We start from the raw sequence: 12,676 nt of genomic DNA on the forward strand, positions 1-12,676 counted from the left end.
GGACTGCCTGGAGAGGAAGTAGGGGGACGACTCCTCTTGAAGAAAGGAGAGATGGTCTGTATAGTGGATATATTTATTTATTCATTCATTCTGAGACCTGGGGAGATCCAGGTTCAGTTCCCTGTTCTATCACAGACTGATTTGCTCAAGATCACACAGGAACTTAGCCTCTCTGCCCCATCCATATAATGGGATAACAGTACTTCCTTCCCTCAGAGGGTTGCTGTGAGGATAAATACATTAAGGATTGTGAGTTGCTCTGATACTATGATAATGGGGATTGTATGAATGGATAGATTAGATAGTGCTATGGTCTTGGTTATATACGTACAGAGAACTTTGTTAGAAGAATCCCTTTGAGTGGATTATACCTGCTTGTAAATTTTCACTGCAATATATACAAATAACTAGGGCCCAATACCACAAAGGCCAGGTCTACACTACGACTTTAATTCGGATTTAGCTGCGTTAATCCGAATGAATCCTTAACCCGTCCACACAACGGAGCCAGTTACTTCGAATTAAAGGGCACTTAAAATCGATTTCTGTACTCCACCCCGACGAGCGGAGTAGCACCAAAATCGATTTTGTTAATTCGAATTAGGGGTAGTGTGGCCGCACACCACCGAATTAATGCGGTTAAAATTAATGGGGTAGTGTGGCCGCACACCACCGAATTAATGTGGTTAAAAACCGAATTAATGTGCTTAGTGTGGCCGCGCACAATCGAATTTATACAATCTGTTTCCCAAATTCGAATTATCTAAATTCGAATTAATCTCGTAGTGTAGACGTACCCAAAGTGATTTAGGCTTAATACAGTGGTGGTTAAGAGAGTCTCCTGAGAGGAGGAAGACTTCTATTCAAATCTTTTCCCCCCATCAGGTAGCATGGGGAATTGAAACTGGGTTTTACACATCCTGGGTGAGTACTTTAACACTGGGCTAAAGGTTATAATGGAGGCACTACGTCCAGCCATTTTGGATGGAGTTAGGAATACACCGCTGCTGTTCTTACAAGAAATGGTTCGGGCACCAAAGGCGTTTCCCTTCCAGGAGAGGGTTCCGTGCTGTGGATCCCAAGCAGAGACACAGGCAGCTCCCTGCAGCTAGCTTAACTACCTGAGAGGGCAAGACATAGGGCACATCCCTTCAATAAGCATCTCCTTTTGACTAGATTAGGCAGCTCCCTGTCTAGCATGCCAGCTTTCTCAGGTGCCTCTCTCTCCCCTTTCATTATATAGAAAGCCTAATACCTAACTCAAGCTTTATGGATTCCAGTGATTTTTTAGGTGCCTAAAAGTTGGGCAGTGCAATGCTGAGTGTCACAATGCCTAAGACCCATTGGGATTCAAGGCCTAAATCAATATGCATGCCCCAAATTAAACCTTTAATAAAAATACGTTTAAGACTTCCAGTGCCTCAAAAATAAATCTGCAGATTCATGACAAGCACATCATCAATCTTATTATCTTCAGAAAATATTCACAAAAATTGAGAAAAGTATGCTTAGTTTTTAAAACACCTGGTTCCCATGAAAAGGCTGGATATGTTTTATTCAAATATCCACAGGAAATCAACAGTGGAATTTACCAAAAGTGCAATTTTTGTTCTATTTGTAACTTAGAGGAGTATGTATATCTAACACAGCTCTGGACTGAATCTGTTCATGCAGTAACAGAATATTAATGTCTTTAGTCTTATTAAAAAATGTGTGCACCCACCACAGTTCCCATAAAAATAATTGGTTCTTAGGCAAAGTGAGCAAAAGATCACGAGGCATACAATTTTTTACCTCAGATGTTTGCTCCTCTCCCTGTTTAGGGGTCTTTTTAATCTCCTCTTTGTGTTTTTCCTGAATGTCTTCTAGTAACTGCTGAAGTTCTAACAGTCTGTTTTCTTTTTTTATAGCCTCCTTCTGTGCAATTTCTGCATTTTCTTTTTCTAGCTCCAGGTTATTGTACATCTTTGCCAGCTGGTTCTCCATCTCTGAAAGTTTCTCTGTTAATACTGATAATTTTGATTCTGTCTCTTCTTTAGCTATGTGATTTACATTTTCTGTTTGTGTGTGTTTGTTTGCTTCTTCAGCGCCTTTGGAAAATGCCGGCATTCTCTGCCTCAGTTTATTTTGCTCCTGAATTGCATTCAACTGAACTTGGCTCACAAGAGCAGCAGCAACCTTTTCCTGAAGTATCTCTTCAAGTTCCAGTATTTTCTTTTTAAGTACTTCTGTTTCAACCTTGGCTTGCTCTTTCAAGTCCTTTATTTGGTTGTAACACTGGCACAACTCTGATTCCCTCTCTTTAATAGCTGCCTGAAGTTGCTGCAGCTTTATCTCCATGTTGCTGATGGTGATCTTTGTATTTTCTTCCACAGACTTAAGCTGGATTTTATTTTCTAGCAGCTCTGGTGACTTCTCATTCAGGGCTTCTTCCCGTTTTTCACTTTTGTCTTTGCTCCTGTCCCCTACTTCTGCCTTGTCACTTTTCATCAGTAAATGCTTATATTTCTCTGTTACTCTCTCATGTTCCCTCTTTAAGATATCTAGTTCTTTCTTTATATGGTTCATTTTTAATTTAGTTTCTTCAAGCTCATTCTTTGTCATGGATGATTCTACATTATTATCTTCCACTTGCTTCTTCAAAGCTTCTTTTTCTGCCAACACTGTATCAAGCTCATGTTTCAGACTGTCAGCATCCTCCTGAATGGAAGCAACATCTACAGGTTCTTTTTGTTCAATATTTGCCAACTCCTGCTGAAGTTTTTCAATCACTTCATTCAGCTGTTCTATTTCCTCTTCACTGTTTTTCTTCACACGTTCTTGATCACTTTTTAGGCATTCTATCTGGGCTTCAAGTTCTCTTATATGCTCATTTTTTTCTTCAATAACCTACAAAGTCAATGACAGAAATTAATAGTTACTATAATAGTTAATATTATATAACAACCAGATTATGCTTTCTCCTGGATTTGCTGGCAGCAGTTTGTTTAATCATTCATCCTGACATCTTGTGAAAGAAGCATAGTAGCAATAAATGAAATTGCCTTGATGATTTATTGCTCATAGATCTTTACATGAATCAAAGTACATGCATGTCGGACTTGGAAAAGAGGTGTGAGCTTATTGAACTATCCACTTTCTACAAAGCTACATGTGAAAGCTGAAGCTTTCATAATATTTTTTCAGCTTTCTTGTCTAAAGCTCTGACAACATCCATCCCCTGTGCAAATTATTACTGAGTTTAAAGGGACTACCAGCTGTGGTAAGGTCTGTGCAGATAAATCTCTTTGCACAATCAGGGCCTTAGACATAGTTTGACTTCCAGCACCCAAGAAACTAAGGGCATGGCTACACTTGCAGATGTAGAGCGCTTTGAGTTAAACCAGCCTTTGTAGAGCGCAGTAGGGAAAATGCTGCAATCTGTCAACACTGACAGCTGCAAGCGCACTGGCGTGGCCATATTAGCAGCTCTTACAACGACCACAGAGAGCAGTGCATTGTGGTAGCTATCCCAGCATGCAAGTGGCTGCAACGTGCTTTTCAAATGAGGGGGGTGGGGTGGAGCGTGACAGGGAGTGTGTTGTGTGTATGTGTGGGGAGGGAGAGTGGGTTTTGGGGGGGCTGAGAGCATGTCAGTATGCTGTCTTATAAGTCTGGACAGCAACAGACTCCCCTCCCCCCCACCTCTCTCTCTCTCACACACAGCATTCCACAGTAATGCTTTGTCTCAGAGCAGATAAGCATGCCGGCTGTCAGAAACAGAGCTTTCAAAAGGCATATCGGCATGCCTGCAGTGATTCCAAAACAATGACAAGAGTGGCCACTTGACTTAAGGAGATTATGGGATCTTTCCAGAGGCTGATCAGAGCACAGTAATGCAACACCTCGTTCACACTGACACCCAGGCATTTCAGCCAATGCGCACCAGGTGTTAATTTTCTCGCCGAGGTGGACTACTAGGAGCGCTCTAGCCCTGGACTCAGAGAACTCTACATGCCTTGCCAGTGTGGACGGGTAGTTAGCTAGGGCACCCTGGGTTGCTTTAATGCGCTCTAACTCGCAAGTGTAGCCAAGCCCTAAGGTTCTTGGAATCATATTACCTTCAGAGAAATCATCTTGCAGTATATTCCACAAATAATCTCCCTCTCTCTAAAAAAGCAGTGGATCCTCAGTCTTGAAAATAACAGTTTCAAGACTGAGGGTTCTAGCATACACAAGTTAGATACTATATTCAACTAGCTTAGTCAGATACTGTATTTCTTCACCATTAAAAAGAAGCAGCTCCCCTTTCCAAATATACATTCATCTAGAGATATTCAGATAAAGCTATATTGGCTCTACCACTTAAAATATACATTGGATTTTTATATGGAATGTGAAATATAATGGATTTATAATGGAAATGCAAACAGGCCCTTAACTATATCAATATTATTAAGCACAAATATGATATGGATTTTCTTTTCTTTATATATGTACCGGTATATATATTCTGTGCAAGCCACCTGTAATGAAGTAATTTATTTTGTACAAAAATTTAATTGAAAGAAGAGAGAGATGGAGATGTGGCACTATTTGTCAAAAGAATCTATAAGGCAGTCAAAACAATTCAGCAACAAAGAGATTTGTGATGATACAAGGAGAGCAAAACAATACAGTTCTGGACTAACTCATGATATTTGAAGTTACCAGATTCATATTCTTAACTACCTAGAAATTAGTTGAGTAACAGAAACAGCCCAATATGTCCTCACTGAAGAGGATGACTTTATGATGCAGATAATAGAGAATATGATCAAAAGAGAGACTGACTTCTTTCTGAGCTTGAATAAGAGAAGAAAAGGAAAAGTTGGGGTCAGTGAACATAAAAATTTATCAGAATAAGGAAAGAGTTCACCAACAGCAGCAGTAATAAAAGAGTATAAGATTTCAAGAGGATAAGTTTTGGAGAATTAAGAATATAATATGCAATGTACAGTGGGAGAAACGTCTCATTCCACAAGTGTAGAAGAATGCTGGAGGACCCTCAAACACACCATAATACAGGTGCACCAGAGTAAGAGGAATAAGGATGAGAGAAACAAGAAGTGGTCAATATGGCTTCATAAGGAATTGATCAAATATCTTAGGTTAAAAAAAAGTCTGTACTGGAAATGGAAAAGTAGCAGGCAGGCAAACAAGAATATTCAGTCAGTCAATACTTGTGTAGAAAAGATAAGGATAGCAACAAACAATGAGTTAATGATAGCCAAAGTACTTCACAGAGTAAAAAGGGCTTTCAGAAGAATATCAGGAGCAAAAAGCCCACTAAAGAGAAAATAGGTCAGCTAATAAAGAAAGTTGGGGATAAAATTAATGACTACAAAATGATGAAACTGCTGAATTTCCCTTTGCTCTCTACCCTTCAATACATTTAGACAATTAGGAAAATTGTAAAGTTGTAAAATGATCTTATAAAAATGGCAAAAAGCAAGATTACTTGGAAAATGTGAACATATATAAATCAGTAGGGCCAATTTTGCATCCTAACTAATATGTTAAATACATTTTCCAATTAACATATTTTTGGAAAGTCTCAGAGAATTGCAGAAATCCTAGAAGACTGAAGAAAAGCAACTGAGGTACTGATTTCCAAAAAACAAAAGAAGAGTGATCCTGGCAATTTCTACCTAGTATGTTTCATTTCTGACCCCAGTAAAACTGTTGAGCAAAAAAAAAAATCATTTAACTTTTAGTGGATAATGCAACCATGAGTAACAAGCAGTTTGGGTTTATAAAGAAGAAATCATGCTGTAGACATTTGATTGGTTTACCACAGAATTACATTTGAATTTTAGTAAAGCATTCACACAGTATCAAGAAATCCTGCACACAAAATTCATTTAATTAGGCATGAGTATAATATGCAATTAGTCAAATAGACTGAAAGTTGGTGAAAGACCACAAAGAAAGTGATTGTAAAAACAGAACAAACACTGAAGGGAGGAAGAGGTCTAGAAGAGTAATGAAGGGATCGATCTAAAGTAGTGGTTCCTGAACTTTTTAGCAAGCCAACCCAACAACTGCATTTTGCCTGATTTTGTGACCTGCACAAGGTCCATCTTTGGAAAGGGAGGGGCATACAAAATCATAGGCTAGTGTCCTCCTTCTCCACCGCCACCTCCTCCTCATCCTTGCCCCGCTGAGCGGGCACTGGCCACCTGCAGCAACACCTTCCGCCCTGGCCCCGCAACCCTCATACCGGCTCGTTTAGGTGGGGAGGCCCCAGCGGGGAGCGGGGGTTTGAAGGGCGAGCCTGCCTCACACTCACCCTGCAACAGCAGCTCCTGTCCTACAGGTTTGGGCCTGGCTTCCTACTCCAGGCATTGCAACCTGGTGCACAGGGTTGCCGTGCCACTCAAGTTTGGCCCAGCCACCCTTCCATCATGACAGAGGGACAACTGGGCAAAATTTGAGTGAGTGGCATTGCAACCTGGTTTGACCCAGCCACCCCATGGAACAGGAGCCGCCGCTGCAGAGTAAGTGCAGGATGGGGGGCCTCCCCTCTGCACTGGGCCCACAACCCTCCTAGAACCTTTATGTGACCCACTGGCAGGTCACAAGCCATTGTTTGGGAAATACTGATCTAAGGTCTAGTCTTATTTATAGCTATATCTTGCACCAAGGAGAGAAGGGAATTATTTAACATGCTAGAGAATATAACTAAGAGTGATGGGATGAAATTAAGAAAGGGATAATATAGGTTGAATCTGAGCAAGGCTTCTGTTTTTCGAGATTTAACAACTTCATTTTGGGGGTTATTTTTAGCAATTTTTGAATTTTACATAGCTCAAAAAAAATCAGTCTTTTCCGGGGCTTTTTCTTTGTAAATACTGTAATGTACACTATACTCATTACTCCTGTACTATAATGACTAATCTCTTTGTAATGTTCCCTAGAGCACTTTAACCTAGTACTCTTTCTAACAGCACTAGTTAAAGTAGGGAACCTAATAGGTTTTATATGGACCAGTTAATCAACAACACACATTAGAGCGCTTTAGAAATCATAGCCCCATAGTCTGCATTCCTGCTCTATGCAGATAAGCCCCTAGACACAAGTAACCATTTCTGGGGGTTTTCTGGTGTTCATTTGATAAAGCGAGCACCTGTACAGTAACTGGAGTGCTTTAAGATATTTGTCCCTCAGCATGCTCCACTTCAAGTGTGTGTATGCCCGTGCAGTTTCAATCAGAGAGTTCTGTCAGCAGTGTCTGCGGGCCCATGCCTGCACCCTACACATCCTCATGTTCTGGGTCCAAGGGCACGTAGGGAAAGGAGGACCTGCTCTCGCCGCTCTACCACTCTACTACTTTTCTCTACCACAAAGTCCACGGGTAAGACCTCCAAAGCAGAGAGGAAGGAGGGCAGGCAGTGGAGCACCCACAGGGACAAAACATCTTGAAGAACTCCCGTTACTATATAGGTAAGTAAACTCCCCTTCTTTAACATGTTGTCTCAATGGGTGCTGAACTTCAGGTGGCTCCTGAGCAGTGCCCCAGCTATGGTGGATGCTGAGCAGATGGATTTAGTACACATCAGAGAACAGCCTTGCCAAAGGCTGCATCTGCCCTAGAAGCAAGCCTGAGAGCATAGTGCTGGGAAAACGTGTGCACAGATGACCATGTGGCAGCTTTGCAAATATCTGTGATAGGCGTGTTCTAAAGTAGGGCTATAGAGGTGAATTGCGCCCAGGTGGAATGGGCAGTCACTGTAGGTGGGGGATGCACTCTGGAAGCTTTGTAACATGCTACAAAGTATTCATTTCAATAACTTTTGGGTGGAAATTGATGATCCCTTCATTCTCTCTGTGACGTAAACCAGGAGTCTAGGAGAAGCTCTGAATGGCTTAGTCCTATCAAGCTAGAAAGCAAGGGCTGTTCTTACATCCAGAGTATGAAAACTGGCTTCTTCCCTTGAAGTATGAGGTTTGGGATAAAAACAACTGGTAACTGAATGTTCTGATTGATATAGTAGTTGAGCCACACGGAAACACCAGCATTTCAAGGTAGACAGTGTCGTGAAGAGGTTTATCTCTGGGAAGCCCCCAGGCAAGACAAATCTCAAAGACCAGATTGCTCAGCTCCCATTCATGGTCCTGGCTGAAATGTCTGCTCAGGGTGTCTGCTATGGTATTTTCTGAAGACTCTCGGTGCAGTCAAAAGACCAAACAGAAGAACTTGGTACTGGTGGCAGTGATTACCAATGACAAACTGTAGGAAGGTCTGTGAGCGGAATGCACAGCTATATGGAAATATGCATTCTGGAGGCTGAGTGCCTCAAACCAGTACTCTGGATCTAATGATGGAATTATCGCTGCTAGCACTAGCATCCTGAATTGCTGTGTCTGGATGACTGTGTTCAGAGTCCTGAGATCCAGGATCAGTCTCCATCCCCTTTTTTCTTAAGCACAAGGTAGTATTTGGAGTAGAACCTTTCTAATCAAGTTGGAAGGAACAGGTTTGATTGCCCCCCAGAAGCAAGAGAGATTAGGAGACCCTTCTGAGAAGAGTCACTGAAAAGGGATGTGGAGGCGGGGGTAGGAGGGAGTTGAACTGGATAGTGTAACCAGATAAAAACTATTTCTAGTATCCATCTGTCTGACATTATATGCTCCCAGGAAGGTCTGAAATGGGAGAGGCAATCCCCTAGGGTGGGTGGAGGGTAGGACAATGCAGCGTAGATCCATACAGTGCAGTGATTCGTGGCCTCAGTAAAGCATCAAAATGGCTGCTTGGAAGAAGTCGCTGACTGCGAGGAAACAGCAGATGATGGGCCCTTTTTGTGGAATATGGACCTCTTCTTAGATGGTTCTGGCAGTCTTTGGGAGGTTGGATACTGAACTGGTGAGACCACTGTGACTTGCTATATTTTCTTTTTGATGCAGGGATATAGATGCCCAGAGATTGCAGAGTCTTTGAGAGAGTGTAGGGATTCATCTGTGGCTTCACTGAAGATCTTCTAAAGGAAAATCCTCCACTGTATTTTGTATCTCCCTGGGGAGCCTGGAGGATTGCAGCCATGAAGCTCGATGAATGACTATAGTGGCAGTCAAAGAAAGATGCTGTGTCAGCTGCACTACGGGAAGCTTACAGAGTTCTGGCGATCATCTGGCTTTCCGTGATGAGGGCTTGAAACAGGTCCTTCTGGTCTTGAGGCAAATAATAAATACAGTGAGAGATTTGCTATAATTCATAGTCTTACTGTGCCATCAAGGCATGATAGTTGGCAACCCTGAACTGTAGTGTGGCCAAAGAGTAGCTTTTGTGGCCAAGAAGATCCAGCTGTTTAAATTCTTTGTTGTGAGGGGTTGATCTACCAGAGATTTTGGTCTGGAATGGGTGAAAAGACACTTTCAACCCTTGGTTGATACACAGTACTTATATCAGCCCCCTCGCCTGTAGCTGAAATGGTAGCAGGTGTTTGCCATATTATACAGGCTGGTGACAGCATGGCATCATTAACAGATAAGGCTACCTTGCCTTGAGGAGAGGTATACAAAATTTCCACCAGTGAGTGTTGTGGTTCTTCTGTTTTCTCCAAGGGGATCTATAAAGACTTAGCTATTCTCTTCATGAGCTCTTGGAAGATATTGCAGTCATCCACATAGGATGGTGGAGGGGGCATAACTCTCTCACCTGGTGAGGAAGAGGATTTATTAGATGGCAATGTCTTCTCCTCTGCCCTCATCTCTTGTTCTTCTGGAGGGTCTTTGTGGGGAAGAGAATCCCAGGGTACTGGTGGCGGCTGCTCTTGGCAGGTCCTCTTGTGTGAGGGCATTCTATACAGCTGATCCTGGTAAGCTGATCCAGAAAACCCAATGTGGCAGGGCATAAGTTAAAGGAAAGGGACTCCATGGTTGTTCTTTAAAAGGCCCACAGAACAATCATTGACTGGTCCCTGGAATCTCATCCTCTGGATATACTGCAGGAGAGGGAGACTGGAATGGAAAAGTAATTGTATCCTGGATGGAAATATCAGCATCCAGCAGAGGAGCCAGAGGCGTTGGTACTGGGACCATGTCAGTACTGGTGGTCAAACTGGTACAAGTAGCTGCGCTGGTACTGGTGGCCAAGTTCTTGTGTCAGGGTGTGGTAGCACCAGAAGATATGTTGCTACTGGCAGGAAATTCCTCTTGCCACCTCTCAGCAGATAGCATTCGGGCTCTTCTGACATTCACAGGTCTTGTTTTAAGAGTAGAATCTGCTCGGTAATGGTAATCCTGGGCACTGTTCCTCGGATTGAAATGTACTGAGCAGTGGAGACACTACAGATGGATGGTCTGTACACTCTTTATTTCTGTGGTCTGAGAAAGAAGGTTGTTGGGGTCGAGGACAGTTTCTTTGAGGAGTCCCTGTGCTTGGAGGATTCCGATACAATGGTGCCAGATGGGGTTATTTGCTGAAAGATTTTCCAGTAGGCAGCATGTTGGAAGTCCTTTTTGGCAATACTGGCATTTTGGTGCCCGAGGAGATAGCAGCCTCAGCAGTACTTGTACTGGGACCTGAGGTCTCCTTACTCCCTGGCCTTTGGGGCTATTCCTTTTCTTTTAGGCTCCCTATCACAGGATCAGTGTCTTTTCTTCTTGAAAGGCTTTGAAGTCTCTGAATGTGCCCCATGGTCTTTGCTTACTGGATCCAGAGAAGCCACTGAAGTGCTAAGAGGCTGAGGCCAATGTATGAGAAGAAGGGGGGAATTCACACCCCAAAGAGGAGACAGGTCTCAAAGAATGCTTCATAAGGAGCAACTTTAGTCTGTCCTCCCTCAGTTTCATAGATCTGCTCTTGAAAATGCCTCAGATTTTGCATTTTGATGGAATGTGAAACTTTCTAAAGCAGTGGAGGCAGCTGGAATACCCGTCACTGAAGGGAAAGGACCTGTGGCAGGTCTGGCAGGGTTTGAAGACTGGGCTTTAGAACATAACCCAAGGAGAGAAGGCTGCAGACAAACTGGGGTCGAGGGCAGCAGAGGCCCTGACTGTGAAACAAAGGAGGGGGCCTGAAAGCCTGTGCAAAGGGAAAAATAAAAATGACAAACTAAAATAAAGGAATAATATCAATAAAACAAGAAAAAAAAACCAAGCAAGCTATGAAAGCTAAACTACCAGACACCACACACTGTTTCCAGCTGCACAGAATTGAGAAGGAACTGGAGCAGTGGCAGGTCCGCCCCCTCCCTATATGCCTTTGGACCAGAGCACGAGGATGTCTAGGGTGCAGGCGCAGACCCGTGGACAGTGCTGACAAAAATCTCTGATCGAAAGCACATGGATGCACACACACTTGAAGTGGACCACCGAGAGGGACAATAACTTGAAGAAGAAACAGTGATTTCATTTTTTCCCCCAATCAGGGAAGTTTTATCAGTATTTATTGGTTAAAATAAAAAAATCAGAAGCTCTAAATACACAGAAAGCTTCTTGACAGTAAGTTATATTAGATTCTGGGATAGGTTCACAGTGAAAGTGCTGAGGGACATTTAAAACTATACTGGACAGAGTATGGGAACAATCCTGCACTGTTAGGAGATGTTCTTCTCCACCTCTAATTTCTATGATTCTTTCATTAAAAGTTCAGGTTCAGTACAGCTACAATTAGCACACTGAAATGTATTAAAACTATCCAATTCATTGGAGTTCAATGTAAGCAGATTCCACTATCACCTTGTGGGATGAAATCCAAAATGCTCAGCCAGCTCTTAAGTGTACACACAGCTGTTCTTTATGACTTACCAAAGGGCTATATGAAATGAAGGATATTTGTCTTTGGAGACTATGTTTATTATTAAAATTTATATGGAGAGAGTCATGTGTACAACTATTTGAATAGAAGATAAAATCCCACCACAATAAATCACCCAATTTGCTTTCTATAGGAGATATGAGACTTTGTGCCAGTTTCTCCTCATGCTAATCCTAGTTTAAATCAGAAGTACCTCTGTTGGGATGGTGAATCTATCCTGCACTAACCTGCTGTGCTCTAACTGTCTCTTTGCACTCTGCTGATGCACATTAACAAAAAGGACTAAATCAAACTGTTAATGTATACAGCAGACAAGCCCTGAATTATACTAATGTAAAATGGATGCAAGCCAGTGGAGAATCAGGTCCATTGTCTATTACAGGAGAAAAAGAAGTGTCGATATTAGTTTAGAAAGCAGCAAAAAGCTAGAACTGTTAAAGTATAGAAAATATTGGAAATGGCTCTTATTCCACTTTGTCTTATCAATATAGTGCTGCAAGTCTCTTGCCTGACATCCTTGCAGATCCGGCAAGCATTATACTGCATTAGAAAAGGGTTATAGCTCATGGTATGATCAGAAAGGCTGCATTTACACATATCCAGTGAACTCATAGCTTCATTAGTTTGAAAAGAATACATTTCAGAAATGAAGCATTATCCAGCAGGTGGCACCAAAATGCAACCTACTAAATATATCTCATATATACAAGACAGTAGAATAAATTCAGGAAGTATGCTGAGATGCAACTCAAGATGTCTGCATCCTGATAGGCTGCAAGAGGATCAGGAGTACTTAAAGACAGCAAAGTATACATGATTATATAAGCAAATACAGGCAAAAATAATTCTAATGCATTTTCTTAACAGAACGTAGGATCCATAAAAGAACTGAGAAAT

General features: G+C 42.1%; 1 protein-coding gene across 4 annotated transcripts in view; it reads right to left on the bottom strand.

The window, feature by feature from the left end:
- Nucleotides 1–12,676, bottom strand: part of AKAP9 (A-kinase anchoring protein 9) — a 124,017-nt gene that overhangs the window by 25,511 nt on the left and 85,830 nt on the right. For all 4 annotated transcript variants that reach the window (XM_029910968.1, XM_029910969.1, XM_029910967.1 and 1 more), the window contains one exon: nucleotides 1,795–2,889. In XM_029910968.1, the coding sequence (XP_029766828.1) occupies nucleotides 1,795–2,889 (1,095 nt within the window). The remainder of the gene's footprint in view (nucleotides 1–1,794; nucleotides 2,890–12,676) is intronic.

Source organism: Terrapene carolina, unplaced genomic scaffold, assembly GCF_002925995.2.
Source record: "Terrapene carolina triunguis isolate 2854851 unplaced genomic scaffold, T_m_triunguis-2.0 Scaffold84, whole genome shotgun sequence".
NCBI lineage: Eukaryota > Metazoa > Chordata > Testudines > Emydidae > Terrapene > Terrapene triunguis.